Raw genomic sequence first — 20260 nt, 5'->3', positions numbered from 1 at the left:
TACAACTATCTGGGTCACAAATTCAACATCGCTGGGGACTGGAATGAACAAGTGACTGATTTAGAACATCAGTTTACCATCAGCCTGGATTTGATTGATGCATCACCTCTTCCGGTCATTATGAAGATTCAAGCGATTAGAGATAAAGCTTTTTCTAAAATACAGCACCATTTTGCAAATGTCCATATCTCACAGAAGGTTTTGTGTGAAATGGATAATAAAACTGTGCAATTGGTAAGGGAAATGGCTGTACCTCAATACGCACTCTACAAGGTGCTTTATCTTCAGGAAGAGACAGGATGGAGGCTCGGTGTCCCAAACTGCATGTGGGAATATACAGCCTCACAGCAGTCACATCTTACTAACATGCTGAACTGCGATGATACCCAGCGTGAGGAGATTGGCGAGAGCATCTCTGCTACTGGACTTTAAAGAAGGAAGGTACTACAGGCATGCGGAGGGGAAGACAGCTTCTTGGGCTTTAAAAGGAAGAGCAGTGGAAAGCTGGATGGAAGGGCGCAGGGGTTTGGTGTGTCGTCAGATTGGCCTGATTTAAACAATTTATGCTGGAGAACAGGTACATAACTAAAGTGGATCCACAGCCTTCAGCCTGTAGAGGTCTCGGACGCAGTGGTGGAGGATGCATCGGTTCTGATGTGGAAGCTAGACTGGATTATAACAACACCACATACTTCCTCTTATCAAAAACATCAAGGCAGACTCTCATGTCCATCCAAAGAGCTCGTAATATGGAGTATTGGTCTAACTTAAAGCTTCAGGGAAAGCTGACCAAATTGACCTGTGCAGACCACTCAGTGTCACACACCATATACAGTAATACCACCCTGAATGAGGAGATCCTCATATTTTGTGTGAAAGCCCGCCTGCAGGTTCTCCTACAAGATACAACCTTTCTCTGTGGTTTCCCGCCATACATTCCCCTTCTGCATTTTGCATGAACCTCTACAACATCTGGAGTCAGTAGCGCACATCATGAATGGCTGCCCAGCATTTAAAGGACTGTATATCGCAAGACATGACAGACTTGTTGAGCTTATTGTCGCCCAGATCCCTGTGGGACTGATGGACAGTTGTACAAACACACTATGGTACAGCCACATTGGTATAATTCAGTTGCGAACATCTTTTTAGGCATTCCCAACACACCAGACATTGTTTACATATCCCAAACTAGTAAAACAGCCATTTATTTTGAAGTGTCATGTGCATTTGATTTGTTTATTGAGGACTCTTACTGTACAAAGATTCTGAAATATCAACCTTTACTATCTGCCACTGAGAGCCTGGGTTACAAGAGCCGACTTATTGTGCTTGTGTTTGGCAGTTTGGGTCATGTACACAGGCTGGTTGTTAGTGGACTTTTGTATTGGGGGTTACGGAAAACAAGGGCCAAACAGCTAGCAAAGTACTGCTCTATTTCAGCTGTCATAGGAAGCATGTATATTTGGAAAAGGCGATGTTTTTGTACCTTTGAAATGGTAAACTCAAGGCAGTGTGCTTCTTGTTTAAAAACGTGTTGGAACTTTTCAGAAGATTTGATTCCTAATGAATTTACCTTGTAATGTGGAATCAAATAAAGTATATAATCTGTGTGTGTGTGTGTGTGTGTGTGTGTGTGTGTGTGTGTGTGTCACAAGAACCAATGAAGTATCCACAAAAAACGTGTTCCTTTAAAGATTAAACGTTTAAAACATTATGTTGTCACACAATGATTCTGAAACTGATTCTCAACAATCATATATTGGTAGAATGTAGAAGATCAGTGTTTGTTATTAGATCTGTGTGCTAACAACATCACAGTCTTTTGACTCCAGCTTTCAGCCAGAGAAAGATCGTCAGGTGGTGTCCAAACTTCCTCAAACGTTTCGACCCTGAACCACGACGTCTTCAGTTGATGAGTCAGCAGTTAAAGTGCCATCTTCTCCTGACTTCAGCTCAACTCCTCCTGTTTACTCCAAAGACAACAAGAGACTCTTTCTGCTGCCTCCCCGACCTCTGAAGATCATTTACATAGAGACACTTTACATGAGAGTGTTTATAGTGCTGTGAGTTTAACACTTCATGACTGAGAGCAGAACACAACACAATCTTCATCATCACACAAGACTCAACTACTACAATGAACAACATCCTCATCCTCATCTGGACTCTGACTCTCTGTATTCAGGGTAAATATTTGACTAAATACTGCACTAAATATCATTACACACATCTTATGAAACAGTCCAATAACCACTGAATGTCTTTTTCAGAGATCTGGGGACAAGTGACAGTGACTCAGAATCCAGAAATAAAATCCATCAAACAAGGAGAAACTGTTACAATCAGCTGTAAAACCAGTCAGCCGATTTCTGGCTGTAGTGACTGTGTGTCTTGGTATCAGCAGAAACCTGAGAAGCTCTAAACTCCTCATTTATTGGATAAGAAGCCTTTATTCAGGAACTCCATCTAGATTCAGTGGAAGTGGATCAAACTATGGAAGTGATTTCTCTCTGACCATCAGTGGAGTCCAGACTGAAGATACAGGAGATTATTACTGTCAGAGTTATCACTACATCAACAGTAAAGATGTGTTCACACAGTGATAAAGAGTCGTACAAAAAGCTGTGAGTCAGAGTCACAGTGACTGCACTGATACAGCTGAGAGATACTGCAGCTGATGATGAGAGGATCACAAACAACACAAACTCACTGAATCAAACACTTCACAGATTTATTCATACGATGTTCTATGGAAGAAATATACTTATTAATGCAATGTAATATAATTATATAACACTCACTAGATTTGACATTGCCTGAAGAAAAGTTGTGAGGTGCTTGTTGTTGAAGAAAAACATGTTAAGGGTAAAAGTTTTCCAAGTTTTTGCTTCTTTTCTTAGACACCTGTGACTTTAAGAGAGTGACCATGTATACTGAGACATTTATCAGTCATTTATTTCAGTTTCTAACTAGGATATTTGAATATTCCTATATTCTCTTACTCTTCAGTTATTTATTTATTAGAGTCGCTCAGGATCTTGTGGTCACAGATTCATACTGATGGAAAATCAAACAGCTCTGCTATAGACTTCTGAACAGTTTGAATGAGCTCACAATCTACTTTATTAACAGATTTCAACAGATCTCTGAATCCTGTTTCCTTTTCTAACTTCATTGACATTTTATGTCGATCACTATTGATTGTAAAAAATGCTCTGTGGCTTTAGTGGCAGAAGAAAATAACATTTTAATCAACATCTTAAAAATGATCCATTGTCCACTGCATTGCAGTCAAAAAGCTGAATTTTATTAAGGTGCCTTTTCATTGGTCTGAAGTGGAAAAAAGCTAAATACAGCTGTGAATGGGTTAAGTTTGTCCACTTTCAACTATTCCCAGAAGTAGACTGGATCGCGCTCATAGAGCAGACGCTCATGTGGTCAAAGCATTCAACGCTAAAAACTGTGATTGACCAAAACACATCTTAACGCGAGGTGTAACCAGGACCACAGACACCTTTGATAAGAAGAACCTAAATGATCTTTGAGATTTCTGGTAGACATGAATCGAACATGAAACTGTTTATTAGGACGTAAAGTGCTGGTACGTTTAGAGGAAACCAAACACTTCCGTTCATAACAAGAAACAACAGCCAAGCACATGTTGACTTTCATCAGGACCTGGATGCTTTGCCATCAATAAAGTGTAGAGGAATAGCCTTGTCAAAATCCAGAATTCACTCCACAGCTCTCTGAATACATGAACCACTACGGCTCACATTACACTAGACTTCTTGTCTTCTGACATCTCTGTTTTGTTGCAGTGCAGTACAGACTGGAAGCACTGTTGTATAAACATTGTAAAGGAAACCTGCATGAAATCATAAAAGAAAAGGTTCTAAAATCAAGTCCAGCATTTTGCAAATACACAAACAAATAAATGTTTGCTAATAAATGTAAGTAGGGCAGAAGGAGAGCAGGAGTGACACAGGAAGTGCGGAGAACTGCTTCCTGTTCATCTTCAGTCCGTGAGGAGCTCTGTGTGGATCCTGGAGGAGATGAACACACAGCACCAGCAGAAACCAGAGATCAGATAGAGAGTAGAGAAGAGGGAGAAATGGGACATTGTGTAAATAAGAGGAACAGACCGAGGCACTAGACACTAAATTGTACATATAATTCATATTTATTAATGTTTAGATGTAATAGATTTTTAGTTGGTTTGCAAAAAAGGAGTCTGTGCTGTCTAAATCCAGCTTGTGGTTTTATAAATTCATTGAATCATATAAAGAAATGTAATTTCAATTATACATTTAGTGTAAATATATTTGAATATGTTGTATGTTTGTTATGTTACACTTTAAGTGAAACATTCTGCTATTTCTAAGGATTAGGATAAAACAGGAACACAGTGAATTTTGATAATACTATATATTATACCTTTAAGTTCAAATACACTCTTAGAAATGAAGGTACAAAAGCTGTCATTAGGGCGGTAGATTTTTAAAAGGGACATGTTTGAACCTAAAGGGTCCATTTTGATAGCTTAAAGGTACATATTTGAACCTATGTCACGGTGTGGTTTGTGAGAAGGAGCACTCAATGAGAAAAATGAACTGAAACAGTTTTAATCCTCTACAAATGGACAAAATAGCAAGATAGTTGCAAGCAGGCAGGACAAAAAAAACCCACACGCTTTAAAGACGAGAAGTGATGATTAAACAGAAGAAAACTGGAACTTAAATACACACAGGAAGTGACTAAATTAACAAGACACAGCTGAAGACAATTAGACAATTAATAGAAAGTAGGTCACTCTGAACACATGGTAGAAGTAAAATAACTAGAGTGAATAATTTGTTATTAAATGCAGAGGCAGTCTCTGTAATAAATTCGACAATAGTTGCTAGAAGTTAAGTGTTCCCCAACAAAGCAAGCCAGAGGCGACAGCAGCAAGGGACCAAAACCCCATCCATACAGAATGAAGAAAAAAACATGGGAGAAACCAGTTGGAGCCAGTTCAATTTTAAACGCAGCTGTGTGTGTGCATCTAGGTGTTCTGGTCTCTGATGAACATAATCTCTGGGTGCTGATCCACCATCTACTCTGGATACAAACTGTGAAACAGATTAAGAAAGAAACAAGACTAATATTAGCATACATGCCATTATTTTTACGATGTCACAAGTACATTGTGTTTTAGGAGTAATGTTCCCGGTTCCAGTGAATCTAAATAATGCAGCCTAAAAATCTTTAACTGATTTATATAATATACAGACGTGGACAAAATTGTTGGTACCCTTTGGTCAATGAAAGAAAAACTCACAATGGTCACAGAAATAACTTTAATCTGACAAAAGTAATAATAAATAAAATTCTATAAATGTTAACCAATGAAAGTCAGACATTGTTTTTCAACCATGCTTCAACAGAATTATTAAAAAAATAAACTCATGAAACAGACCTGGACAAAAATGATGGTACCCCTAACCAATATTTTGTTGCGCAACCTTTTGAGGCAATCACTGCAATCAAACGCTTCCTGTAACTGTCCATGAGACTTCTGCACCTCTCAGCAGGTATTTTGGCCCCTCCTCATGAGCAAACTGCTCCAGTTGTGTCCAGTTTGAAGGGTGCCTTTTCCAGACTGCATGTTTCAGCTCCTTCCAAAGATGCTCAATAGGATTGAGTTCAGGGCTCATAGAAGCCACTTTACAATAGTCCAATTTTTTCCTCTTAGCCATTCTTGGGTGTTTTTAGCGGTGTGTTTTGGGTCATTGTCCTGTTGCAAGACCCATGACCTGCGACTGAGACCAAGCTTTCTGACACTGGCTAGTACATTTCTCTCTAAATTCCTTGATAGTCTTGAGATTTCATTGTACCCTGCACAGATTCAAGACACCCTGTGCCAGACAGCAGCAAAGCAGCCCCAGAACATAACAGAGCCTCCTCCATGTTTCACAGTAGGGACAGTGTTCTTTTCTTGATATGCTTCATTTTTTTTCGTCTGTGAACATACAGCTGATGTGCCTTGGCAAAAACTTCGATTTTGTCTCATCTGTCCACAGACATTCTCCCAGAAGCTTTGTGGCTTGTCAACATGTAGTTTGGCATATTCCAGTCTTGCTTTTTATGATTCGTTTTCAACAATGGTGTCCTCCTTGGTCGTCTCCCATGTAGTCCACTTTGGCTCAAACAACGACGGATGGTGCGATCTGACACTGATGTTCCTTGAGCATGAAGTTCACCTTGAATCTCTTTAGAAGTCTTTCTAGGCTCTTTTGTTACCATTCGGATTATCCGTCTCTTAGATTTGTCATCAATTTTCCTCCTGCATGCCACGTCCAGGAGGTTGGCTACAGTCCCATGGATCTTAAACTTCTGAATAATATGTGCAACTGTAGTCACAGGAACATCTAGTTGCTTGGAGATGGTCTTATAGCCTTTACCTTTAACATGCTTGTCTATAATTTTTCTTTCTGATCTCTTGAGACAACTCTTTCCTTTGCTTCCTCTGGTCCATGTCAGTGTGGTACACACCATATCACCAAACAACACAGTGATTACCTGGAGCCATATATATAGGCCCAATGGCTGATTACAAGGTTGTAGACACCTGTGATGCTAATTAGTGGACACACCTTGAATTAACATGTCCCTTTGGTCACATTATTTTCCAGTGTTTTCTAGGGGTACCATCATTTTTGTCCATGCCTGTTTCAGTGAGTTTATTTTTTTAAATAATTCTGTTGAAGCATGGTTGAAAAACAATGTCTGACTTTCATTGGTTAACATTTATAGAATTTTTATTTATTATTACTTTTGTCAGATAACAGTTATTTCTGTGACCATTGTGACTTTTTCTTTCATTGACCAAAGGGTACCAACAATTTTGTCCACGTCTGTAAGTGTGTTGGTGTGTTATGTGTAGGCTAAGTTAAAAGATCTAGATCTTTAATCTAGATTTAAACTGGCAGAGTGTGTCTGCTTCCCGAACAGCGTTAGGAGATTGTTCCAGAGTTTAGGTGCTAGATAGGAAAAGGATCTGCCAGCTGCAGTCGATTTTGATATTCTGGGTATTATCAAATGGCCAGAGTTTTGAGAACGCAGCGGACGGGCAGGACTATAATGTGATAAGAGATCGCTCAAATTTTGAGAGCTAAACCATTCAGGGCTTTATAGGTAATAATAAGATTTTAAAATCTATCCGATGTTTGATAGGGAGCCAGTGCAGTTTTGACAGAACCGGGCTAATATGATCATACTTCCTAGTTCTAGTAAGGACTCTAGCTGCAGCGTTTTGGACTAGCTGAAGTTTGTTTATCAAGCGTGCAGAACAACCACTCAATAAAGCATTACATAATCAAACCTCGAAGTCATAAACGCATAAATTAATATTTCTGCATTAGAGGTTGAAAGCATAGGTCGTAATTTAGATATATTTTTAAGATGGAAAAACGCAGTTTTACAGATGCTGGAAACATGGTCTTCGAAGGAAAGATTGCTGTCAAACAGCACACCTAGGTTCCTACCTGATGATGAAGAATTAACAGAGCAGCCATCAAGTCTTAGACTGTGTTCTGGATTATTATATGTGGGGTTTTAGGTCCAATTATTAGCACCTCCGTTTTTTCAGAATTTAGCATTAGAAGTTACTCATCATCCAGTTTTTTATATCGACTATGCATTCTGTTAGATTCTCAGTTTGGTGTGTATCACCAGGCTGCACTGAAATATAGAGCTGAGTATCATCAGCATAGCATTGAAAGCTAACACCATGTCTCCTGATAATATCTCCCAGAGAGGTAACATGTATAGGTTGAAAAGTAACGGTCCTAGCACTGAGCCTTGAGGAACTCCATATTTCACTTGTGAGCGATATGATACCTCATCATAGCGGTCAGATAGATATGATTTAAACCATGCTAAGGCGCTTCCTCTAATGCCAACTTAGTTTTCTAGTCTATCCAAGAGAATGTGGTGATCGATAGTATCGAATGCTGCACTAAGATCTAATAGCACTAATAACGAGATAAAACCACAGTCCGATGATAGAAGCAGGTCATTAGTAACTCTAATGAGAGCAGTCTCAGTACTATGGTACGGTCTAAAACCTGATTGGAAATCCTCGCAGATATGTTATGACCAGCAGGTGTCTGTCTGTCCTCGATCTTGACACATCGTTGCCTGAAGAACAAAACCGATCAGCTCACATTGAGAATCTGTCATGTAACAGTATATTAACACAAGTTCTCTTTAATAAAAATCTTTACCTTGAATCAAAAAAAAGCACACTGCCAATTTTCAGTAAACAGTACACAAACATAGACCATTTTAACAAACTTCCTTAATTTCCGTTTAACACCAAGTTTTACTCTAAAACCCGACTTTACATTGTGCACACCGCAAGTACTCCAACAGGAAACAGTGTTGGAAAACAAACTGTCCTAAACAAGTTTACTAGCTCTCTTAAAAGTGCAAGTTCTTTTAAAGACTCATCTCTATTCTAATTTACCAATTTGGTAATGAAGTAAAGGTCAGTCCTTAATCAGTTAATTGTATTTTTGGTTTGAGAGCCTTGTGTCCAAGTGACAAAATCACTCTCTGAATGAAGTCAAAAGTGTTCTTCAGTATGGGAGGATACTCTAAATTCAGAGCATAAATAAGGCCGAAAAGCAGGCACATGGTTTGAGGAAGATTTCCCACGTCATCCAACGCATTCATCCCTTCCAAAATGACCGCATGTGGCGTTTAGATGCATTGAGTGAGTCCTCAGGGATCACCGTGAGTATGCCAACCGAAACGCCAGACATCTCTCTTTCGTCATCACAGTCCTATAATTGTGTGTAGCAAAAAGACAAAATCAGTCACATTTTAATAGTATTTATTTGTAAAAAAAAATAAAAAATGCATTAGTTTTTAAATCAAGGCATTCGTTCATTCAAGGCATTTTTTTTATTAGGATATGACTGACAAAACAACTTACAAAACATGTCTTGTAAAACTCGGTGGGCTCCTCTCCAAGGAGAAGTGGAAGGTAGAGGAGATAGAGGACAGCTGTTCGTCGGCCATTGATGTCAGATTTCTGCAGAATTAAACAACATTGTGAAAAGCATTTAATAGTGCTGCTTGCACAAACCACACAAAAACAAAAAAACAACAGCTGAAAAAAAGAATTGGGTGTGTATGAGGAGCTCACATCAATCTGCTGTAGAATGTTCTTCAGTTTACAGCCAATTGCTCCTCTTTTGGACGTGAAAATATCAATGAAACGGTCTGTGAATCTGTCCGGTTCCTGAAAGAATTCGGTTTGCAGGTTTTTGCCTGATATTTGACTGAACTCTGCCAAAATGAAGAAAAAATATAACTGACATTAAGCAGTCACTCTTAAGCAGACCTCTAAAGTAGTTTATGTGGGTGGTTTATGAAAATGTTAAATAACGAAATTACAGACGCACACAAAATAAAAGTCACTTGACTCTCTGTGAAGACTTTCCTTTCAGCTGTGTCCCTCACAGCAGGCTCAGTCTCTATCAATTCCTTTCTACGTAGTGCAAAGAAAAAGCTACAAATGACCTGTTCACTTCCATGTAAATTCACATTATTCAATGTTTGTAGAGCATATGCATTAATGAGAAATAAAAAAAGGAAATTAACGATGAGTGAGAACAATAATGATTAATCGCAGTTAACCTCAATAAATTTCAATGTGTTTTTATACACAGTACAAAGACAACAGAGTACACTGAGAATGAGGTCAACAGCATACTAGCATAACAGCATTTTAATCACTCTAACTTGAAGGCAGTCCTCCTAAATTTCACCAAAACGTTTTCTGTCACACCAGAGGAAACAGAACTTTGGACCATGTATACACAAACATGGCTGAAGCCTATGCTGTGACCCCCTCCCCATCTAGGACAATCGGATCACCTTTCTTTGTTCCTCACCCCAAGTACTCCCCCTCATCAACCGTGTGAAGCCATCAGTGAGGACCATCAAAGTCTGGCCAGCGGGGCTGACTCCACACTCCAGGACAGGTTTCAACACACAGACTGGAGTATGTTTGCTTCCCAGGCTACCTGTGGCTCTCACACGGATATAGACCACTACACTTCCTCTGTTCTGGATTACATCAACACCACCATAGACAGTGTTACCACCCAGAAAGAGATCACCACATACCCAAATCAGAAGCCATGGATGAACAAGGAGGTGCGCCTTCTGTTGAAAGCACGCAACACTGCCTTCAGATCAGGTGACGCACAGGCCTACAGCACTTCCAGGGCAAATCTGAAGAGGGGCATAAAAAGGCCAAGTACTGCTACAAGCTGAAGTTAGAGAAGCACTTTTCCAACTCTGACCTCGACGCATGTGGCAGGGCATCCAGGCCATCAGTGATTACAAACCCAACCACTCCACCCCACAGCACCTAATGTCTTCTTTCTGAACGAGCTTAATGACTTTTATGCTCGCTTTGAGAGGATAATAATGAAACGGTCACCAAGATCACCCCCTCAACCGACTCCACCCATCACACTCACCTCCTCAGAGGTATACACTGCACTAAGCCGGATCAACGCGCAAGGCTGCTGGACCAGACGGTATCCCTGGACGCGTACTACGGGCATGTGCAGAGCAGCTCGCTGGGGTATTCGCGGACATTTTCAACATGTCCCTTGCACAAGCAGCTGTGCCAACATGCCTCAAATCCACCTCCATTGTGCCAGTGCCAAAAATCTCTAGCCCAGTGTGCCTAAACGACTACCGCCCTGTAGCACTCACACCCATCGTTATGAAGTGCTTTGAGCGACTAGTCCTGTCACATCTGAAGGACTCTCTGCCTTCCACACTGGACCCCCACCAGTTTGCCTATCAAGGCAATAGGAGCACTGAGGACGCAGTCTCCATCGCACTGCACTCCGTACTCACACACTTGGACAATAAAAATACTTACGCACGTATGCTGTTTGTTGACTTCAGTTCAGCATTCAACACGGTCATACCCTCTAAGTTAATCACCAAACTCAGAGATCTGGACATTAACACCTCACTGTGCAACTGGGTTATGGACTTCCTGACCAACAGACCTCAGCATGTTAGGTCAGGCCACATCTGTTCCACCACTATCACTCTCAACACTGGCGTACCACAAGGCTGTGTGCTGAGCCCTTTCCTCTACTCCCTCTTCACCCACGACTGCAGACCTGTGTTTGGATCTAACTCCATCATCAAGTTTGCAGACGATACTACGGTGATCGGTCTCATCAGCAACAACGATAAAACTGCCTACAGGAGGAGGTCCAGCATCTGGCCACGTGGTGCAAAGAAAACAATCTGCTCCTTAACACCACCAAAACCAAGGAGCTCATTGTGGAATTCAGGAAGATGAGAAGAGGCACACATGATCCCATCCACATTAATGGGATTGCTGTGGTGCCTGTCTCATGCATCAAGTTCCTGGGAACCCACATCTCTGAAGATCTGTCCTGGACCACCAACACCTCCAGTCTGGTCAAGAAGGCTCACCAGCGTTTATTCTTTCTGAGGAAACTTAAGAACCAGCTGTCCTCAGCCATCCTGGTGAACTTCTATCGCTGTACAATAGAGAGCATCCTAACAAACTGTGTCACAGTCTGGTATGGGAGCTGCTCTGTTGCTGAGCGTAAGGCACTGCAGCGGTGGTGAAAATTGCCCAGCGCATCACAGGAACTCCACTTCCATCCATTGAGGAGATCCAGAAGAGACACTGTCGTCAAGCACGCAGTATTCTTAAGGACTCCTCTCACCCTGCCAACAAACTGTTTTCCCTCCTGCCATCCGGCAGGCGATTCAGATTCCCCCGGACTAGAACAAGTAGACTGAGGAACAGCTTTTTTACCAGAGCTGTCTCACTACTGAATTCTACCCCCACTGATGTCTGCCCCACCCACCCCATTAAAAACAAAAATACAAAAATGCACTGTTTGACATTCATTGCACTCCACTGTATATATCTATTGTAATGTATGTACATACCCACTGTACATACTCTTGTAAAATTGTCTATACATATCCTGTATTTCCTGCTCTTTTTGTACATAACGACCTGTAAATTGTTTATACATACTCACTGTAAATTCCCCCTTCTCATCTGTAATTTAATTCGTACATATTTATCACATATTTATCTTTGTAATTTATATTTTTACCTATATCCTGCACTTGCTGCTTATTGCACTCCTGGTTAGACCTAAACTGCATTTCGTTACCTTGTACTTGTACATGTGTAATGACAATAAAGTTGAATCTAATCTAATCTAAAATACCTGTCTGTCCTGCCACGACTCAAACTAAACACACTTCAGCTAAAAATACGACCTGCCTTAAATTTATGCACAATATAAAAAAATAAGCTTATAAAATAATCAACAACAAACCTATTTGTGCTGCCACATCTCAAAATCTGATGTGGTCCGCTCTTCTTCAAACAGGTACGCATTGAGCATGACTCGACCAGCGAGATCAAAATAATCCGTGGAAGAAATTATTATTATTAGTCTTTTATAACTTAATTATCTTTTTCCTCCTGACTCATAGAAAAAAATGTTTTTGAATTAAGTATATTTTCGTGTCATTACATTAAGTCATTAGAAAAATAACATTTTGAAAAAATATATTTTATTCATATTTTATTTTATGTCCTCTGTAGAGGACACTAGGACTATCTTTCCAAAAAAATTAAATGGCATGAATAGACATCAAAAAGGCAAAATCAATGTGATTTTTTTTTTTTTTTAAATCACCAGTCATTTTTAGGTTTCAGGGTTTCAGATGCTTTAGGAATGTCAGAAATTGTTCTTATATATTTTTAATAAAAGTCAGCACAACAAATAGAGTGAGTTTATATGTAATACATTTAGTTAGCTGATTTTAATATGATATACAAATGTCAACATGCTGTTTTCAAGCAATTTCTTTCATTATGGTTTTCTTTACTTACATTTTTTGTCTTGTTTCTGGACAAAATATCTAGATTTTCTAGACAAATCAAAATTATTGTCTTGTTTTAAGGAAAGATTAAATTAGTCAAAATTTTATAGTTATTTTGTTCTATCGAAAACTCTGTCAGTAAACTTAATGTCGAGAAAATCCTTCTTAATTTAAGAATTGTTTGATATTTTGGCTGAAAACATGACAACAAATCTAAGTGAGAACAGCATTTTTTACAGTAGTCTATTTTAAGATGGTTTCACACAAAACATTTAATACAGAAATGTGAACTGATTTTAAACAAAAATATTAAATGATTTTAAATCTGAAATTGTAGTTTACAAATGAAACTAAAACTGCCAGTAGTTGGTGGCAAGTAACTGTTTTTATCACCGAATCATACGTTCAAATGATTCGTTCAAAAGACTGATTCATTCAGGAGTCTGTTCTTAATGAGTGTCTAACTGAATCATTGACTCGTTTGTTTAAAAACGCACATTCATGTATAAACAAAACTAATTTTTAATTATTTTAGAAACAGAGCTAAGTTGTTAAATAATTAAAGTGTTTAGATTAAAAACCATAATTAAAATCATAATTAAATTTAAAATAGAAATGAATAATTGCATAAATATTCAACTCGTGCTGACATGCACGCGCGATGCGGAACTGACGTAAGCGCCGGCGTGATTCGCGTCTTAGTTGCTATAGCGACGCGTGTTATGAGTTCTGACTGAATATATAAACACTCGAACCCATCGCTATCTGTTGGTTGTGAGACGAGGAGACATTTGAGTATTTTCTGATCAGATCTTGTTGCTTTCTGAAGCTCATCGGAGGATTCCCGAGAAGAAGACTTTTATTTCAGACGGAGATCAGCGGATTTTCTTGGAGAAGAGTTTTAAACTGTTATTTGTTCTATAACTAAACTTATTTCTGCACTTGTGTCTTGCATTGTTATTGTATTTCATTTTATTCTATTAATTTTCTTTCTTTCTCCCTATTTTCTTATTTTGAGGAGTTTGGAGGAGATCGTCAATGGCTCACTCGGACGAAAGACGAGGTATGTATTTTAATTGATTATTTTAGGATATTTATTATTGGTATGTGCATTGTTTGACAGCTTGTGAAACCTGTTATATTTAAGTTAAGTGATGTGTATCTTGTTCCACGTGACAGATAAACGGTGCTAAATATGTTTTGATTATTGACTGTTAATAAAACAGTATGAAGTATTGTAAGTGTGTAATATTTCAGCCTCGGGCCGCTCCAGATCCAGGAGCGCTGGTATCTCTCAGACGGCTGCTCAGGAGGATGGGAGACGAGGCTCTGGTGATCGTGACCCAGAGCAGCCCCTGAGCCAAGAGCTACCAGGATACATCGCACCTCTGCCTTCTGACCTGGCTGTTTCTGTGTCCACAGATCAGCCTCACAGGAAGAGGAAGCGGCAGAGCGGCGGCCGGGAGGATGAAGGGCCGTCCACCTCCAACACAAGACCAGCCCAAGCGCTCCCGCAGAGGTCAGGATTATCAAAGATGTCATGACTCAGTTATTAATAGAAAATGTTCTGTTTATACATTTCTTGTGCGTTTCAGAAGCGTATGCCAAGGGCCCATTGCTGGGCGAGGTGGATTCGGCTCGGTGCATGCTGGGATACGCAGGTCCGACAGACTGCCAGTAAGACATTTCCTTCCTGCTTCATTCAAACAGTTTTTAGAAATGGCGATATCAGTGAATGCGTGATTTCCTGTGGTTTATCTGTTCACAGGTTGCCATCAAATACGTTTGCAAAAAAGCAGGGCGCCAGAGACGCAGCTGAACGTGGTGAGTTGCAGGTGAATCTGTTGTGAATCTGCATTCAGCTCTGGATGTAATGGATCTTTGGTCTCTGCAGGAAGGTCAGGGTCTGCTGCCGCTGGAGGTGGCGTTGATGACCCTGGTCAATTCGGCTCCTGCCTGCCCAAACGTCCTGCAGCTGCTGGAGTGGTTCGACCGACCATCGCAGACGCTACACCATGATCCTGGAGCGTCCCGTTCCTTGCCAAGATCTCCAGAGTTTCTGCGAGGAGAATGGATGTCTGGAGGAGACTCTGGCCAAAAGGTCCTGCTGCAGCTGATCACGGCGCTGAAACACTGCGAGAGCCGCGGAGTCCTGCACCGGGACGTCAAACCTGAGAACCTTCTGATCTCCACTGAGTCCCACGACATCAAGCTGCTGGACTTCGGCTGTGGAGATCTGCTGCAAGACTCGGCCTACCAACAATTTGCAGGTTGCTTTGATCTCACTGCAGTCATGTGTTTGTGAACACCAAAGGGAAGATTTTGATCGGACGTTTGTGGTCTTGTTGTGTCTCTCAGGCACTCTTGAATACGCCTCCTGAGTGGTTTTTCGCAGCACCGCTATCACGCAGGACCGGCTACGGTTTGGTCGGTCGGGTGACGCTCTACAGCATCCTGTGCGGCTGTTTCCCCTTCAGAGGAGCACGCAGGGTCACCTCCAAAAGCAGGCTGACCTTCCCTAGAGAGCTGTCTACAGGCAAGAGACGGACATCACGTCCAGATCCAGGTGAAGCATGTGCTTTTGTGTTGCTGAAGGCTGTGTTGTATGTAACAGAGTGCCGTCAGCTGATTCGCTGGTGTCTCCGTGCATCGGCATCAGACCGGCCCAGTTTAGAGGACATTGAGAGCCACCCCTGGTTAAACTGAACAGGTGTAAGACCAGTGACACACACTTTCTGAATCACAGCAGTCACGGCTGGATTGTGTCGTTGGGATCAGTCTAGATCAATGCTTTCGACTGTTTGTATAGGGAGAGCAGAAGTGACACAGGAAGTGCAGAGAACTGCTTCCTGGTCATCTTCAGTCCGTGAGGGGCTCTGTGTGGATCCTGGAGGAGCTGAACACACAGCACCAGCAGAAACCAGAGCTAGAAATCAGATAGAGAGTAGAGAAAAGGGAGAAATGGGACATTGTGTAAATAAGAGGAACAGACAGAGGCACTAGACACTAAATTGTACATATAATTCATATTTATTAATGTTTAGATGTAATAGATTTTTAGTTGGTTTGCTTGTCTGGTGGTTTTATAAATTCATTGAATCATATAAAGAAATGTAATTTCAATTATACATTTAGTGTAAATATATTTGAATAAAGCCTGTACATTTGCAGATGATTGCAGTGTGTCTTTTAGTGGACAGAGGGTTAATGTGTGTATTTGTTTGTTATGTTACACTTTAAGTGATACATTCTGCTATTTCTAAGGATTAGGATAAAATGAACACAGTGAATTATGATAATACTGTATATTATACCTTTTAGTGCAAATAAACTCTTAGAAATAAAGGTACAAAAGTTGTCACTGGGCGGTAGATTTTTAAAAGGGACATATTTGTACCTAAAGGGTCCATTTTTGAGCCTAATGGGTACAAAAAGTGTATTTTTTTAAAAGGTACCGCCCAGTGACAGCTTTTTGTACCTTTATTTCTGAGTATGTATGGAATACAGCAGAAAAAAACAGCAGGTTTAAAATGATCTGACATTAGTTGCTCATTTAGCAGTAAACTGTGTAACTCCTGAAGTTTTGAAGTTTCTTTTGAAACACTTCAATCAATAAATGTGACGATGCTGGCCTCACAAAGAAAGTCAGAAAGGTAACCTTATCCCTGACTTGTTAAACTCTGATTAAACCCACTTGTTAAAACCCTTTACAGCAAGAATCCCTTTCCAGAACTCAAGAAATTACTAAATTCCTCTGAATTCTGATATTTTTGTGTTAATATCAGGCAATTGTTTTAGACTTCATCACAATTCTGGTTTTGATGCATGTGTCTGTGTTGTGAGGAAGTCACTGTGCAAAAGTTTATGGAGAAAATGATATGGCAATATATCTCTCGCTCTTTAAGTACGGTCAGTTTAATTCAGTCAGCTTCCTGAAGAAAGAAAGAGTAAAGAAAGAAATAAAAGAAGGACAGGAAGAGAGAAAGAGAGAGAGAGTCTGCAGCTGTTGAAAGTACAGATATTTATAGATATGTATTTGCCTTCAGGTATTTCTAAACAAAAATAGGCATGAAATAATGTTTTCTAAAGCATTAAAATGTGAAAATTGACTGGAACAAAAAGTTTCAGAGGAAAATAGAAATCATGTCTTTATAGTATTTTTGATTAAGGCGTAGTACAAGACTTCTTTGTCGTACAAATAATTGTCAAAAGCAAAAACATTTAGTAGAAAAATCTGACGTGAAGCAAAACTATTTTTGGAATGAGTAGCTGGTTGAGAAGCACTTGACTAAAATGTACCATATCTCTTTTGTTCAAAAGGTGGAGTCGGACTCGGAGCTAAAACTGAGTAAAGCCACCCGAAGGCTGCTGAAGTTGGAAAGCGATGTAGCTTTGCTGAAAGAAAAGGCACTCAACACCTCCACCAGCGCCAACAGCACAGAGAAAGAGACGGACAGCATCAAGGCACTTGCTGAGCAGCTCAAAAAGGTGCATGAATCACCTGGATATGATACGTCATCTCTGCTATGAAGTGTTGTGGCTTTGTAACCTATACTATACATGACTGTTTATGAAGGATCTGGATTCAGAGCTGAAGGACAAGTACAGTAGTGTCGAGGAGATGTGTGTGCTGTAATGCTTTTATGCGAGTGACTCTGGTTCAAACCTGACTTTTGACAATTTTTTCCCTCCCTTTTTAAATGTCATTAAAGTCATTAAAACAAGAGGAATTAATCAAAATGTGTTGGATAGGGTTAGGGTAGGGATGGCTTTATTGTCCCATTCACAGTGTAAAATATAAAGAAATACTTGAAAAATTATAGTAATGATAAAAAGGGCCACATAAAATGATTTCCCGTATCAACATGTCATTGTTTCAGTGTAAGAATTAACGTTGAATCTTTGAATCAATATTGTCTGTTTATTCAAACATTGAAAACCATAAATATTTTGATGCTGTTGCTGCTGTTGATTAAAATGTTGGAAAAATCAAAAAATTGTAGTGTTCTAAATTCTCTAAAAAAAAATCTGGCATCTTTTTCTTGTTTTATACATATATTGCAATGGACATAAACTATATTCTTTTAAACCGATTCATCAGTTACTTAATTAGCAGCACAGAGATAGCAGCTCAAGCTAAACCCGCCCACTTCTTTACATCATCAGACATGCTTCAGTGCTCTGAGAGTGTTTATAGTGCTGTGAGTTTAACACTTCATGACTGAGAGCAGAACACAACACAATCTTCATCATCACACAAGACTCAACTACTACAATGAACAACATCCTCATCCTCATCTGGACCGTTGCAGCTTTCATTCAAGGTGGAATATTATGTTTTTATATTAATAAAAGCTACTGTTGTTCATGTTTTTACCAATTTAGTATACAAATATTCTTCTGTGAAGGTGATTTACAAACAAACTGACTTTATTTTCTCTTCTTCAGAATCCAGAGGAGTCACTCTGACTCAACCTAAAGTTAAAACTGTCCAGCTCGGTCAAACAGCTACAATAGAGTGTAACATAGATGTAGGAATATACAGCAGCTACTTAGCCTGGTATCAGCAGAAACCTGGAGAAGCTCCTAAACTCCTGGTATATGGTATATCATACCTCCAGTCACTGGAACTCCATCTAGATTCAGTGGAAGTGGATCTGGAAGTGATTTCTCTCTGACCATCAGAGGAGTCCAGACTAAAGATACAGGAGATTATTACTGTCAGAGTGTACACTATATCAGTAGTAGTTATGTGTTCACACGGTGATAAAGAGTCGTACAAAAAGCTGTGAGTCAGAGTCACAGTGACTGCACTGATACAGCTGAGAGATACTGCAGCTGATGATAAGGTTATTATTTCTCATAACAGTCTCTTTCACTCAATAATATTAAAGTTTATGAGTCTTTCTGGGTCTTGTGTTTTTCACTCATAACATCATTTTGGATATTTTTAATTCTTCATTTAAAATGTTCCAGCATTAAACTAATGAAATCTGCTCCAAAATATTCTGCTCATGAGTGATATTTGCCGTTGTTTTTCAATTGAATACTTATTTTCCTTGAATGGAAATCTTCATGAGACTGTCAGAATAATTTGTAATAGCATTATTGTAATGCGTTTAATTCTATATTTTATTCTTCCCAAAGGATAATTTGAAAAGCAACAACACATTCTTAATGATGAAGACCTTCAAGATTTGATATGACCGATAAAAAGACTGGAATGTTTTATTAATGATCTTAGTTTAAGTTCATCATTGGGACATAAACGTGTTCGAAGCACACTCTGTACAGCTGTATGGCGAAGTAAGAAAGGCACGGGTGTTAACAGCGGGGTTTGTCTCCCTCTGCTGGTCTGGAGCTGAACAGTCTCTTGAGGCAGCAGAGCTGCAGGTATCCGGCCGTGATGATGACCAGACTCTGGAGAACGGACCAGCTGCTCACGTAGGTGGAGTTGGACTGAAGCAGGTAGAAATCAGCGCCGCGTCTCATTCGCTCGTAGTTGTAGTGACGCCACATGTGAAAGACAAACCTCTGCAGCCTGCTGCTGCTGTCCTGCACCGAGAAGTGAGAAACTGTTGGACTCGGTTTGTCAAAATAAGAGAATATACAGTATTCTGTGTCAAAACATAACCAGTTAAATTGTTAAAGGCAGTTGTTCATTACCTCGATGAAGGACAGTGTACTGTTTATCTGTTTCATATCCTGTTCTTTCTTTTTCTTCTCTTCTTCCTTTTGCTTCTCGATGTCCTTTTGTCCCTCGTAATACACGCCGAAGTTCAGGAAAACCTGCATGCTCCCGAAGCGATTGTGGAAATTGCTGAAGCACATCTGATAAAATCCTGCGTACATGCAGAAGATGCATACATCTTTAGATTATTAATTTTGTGTATTACACTGCAGTTAAGTAATTAAATAACAGTTACTGGCCAGCCCAGTCTCATTAAAAATACTCAATATTGCCCATGATATGTAATTTCAGGCAAAAAAAACTTTTAATACACCATTTTTATATGAAATCGAATACAAAATTTGGCTATCAGCGTGTAAACTTGGACCCATACCCACAAACAGGACGGCCAAGCCCCAAACCCCTACTTCGGGAAACTTGACTTTGAACACATCTTTAAAATATCGATAGCATATATACTAAAACTCTTATTAAGGATTCAAAGAGAGATATACCAGTCTCCTTAACACTCAAGGCAACCTGACCGCTTGCATCGTCCACCTGTCCAACTATCAGGCCGCTCGGAGCGTTAACGGTCACCGAGAGATGTCTGTCCAG

The 20260-nt window shown here is 39.8% G+C and overlaps 1 protein-coding gene and 2 pseudogenes across 1 annotated transcript in view; 2 read left to right on the top strand and 1 right to left on the bottom strand.

The window, feature by feature from the left end:
* The first annotated feature begins 1936 nt into the window (after nt 1-1936).
* Nucleotides 1937-2588, top strand: LOC122331167 (annotated as a pseudogene).
* Nucleotides 2589-18215: 15627 nt separating this feature from the next.
* Nucleotides 18216-19014, top strand: LOC122331036 (annotated as a pseudogene).
* Nucleotides 19015-19072: 58 nt separating this feature from the next.
* Nucleotides 19073-20260, bottom strand: part of tmed6 (transmembrane p24 trafficking protein 6) — a 2013-nt gene continuing 825 nt past the window's right edge. The window contains exons 2-4 of the mRNA XM_043228769.1: nt 20158-20260; nt 19639-19814; nt 19073-19527 (exon numbers count right to left, since the gene is read on the bottom strand). The exon at nt 20158-20260 is cut by the window's right edge and continues 24 nt beyond it. Of these exons, the coding sequence (XP_043084704.1) occupies nt 19297-19527; nt 19639-19814; nt 20158-20260 (510 nt within the window). The 3' untranslated portion in view covers nt 19073-19296. The remainder of the gene's footprint in view (nt 19528-19638; nt 19815-20157) is intronic.

The sequence above is a fragment of the Puntigrus tetrazona genome, chromosome 25, assembly GCF_018831695.1.
Source record: "Puntigrus tetrazona isolate hp1 chromosome 25, ASM1883169v1, whole genome shotgun sequence".
Taxonomy (NCBI): domain Eukaryota; kingdom Metazoa; phylum Chordata; class Actinopteri; order Cypriniformes; family Cyprinidae; genus Puntigrus; species Puntigrus tetrazona.
The sequence above is the reverse complement of the archived record's forward strand: the minus strand, read 5'-3'. Positions and strand labels throughout refer to the sequence as shown.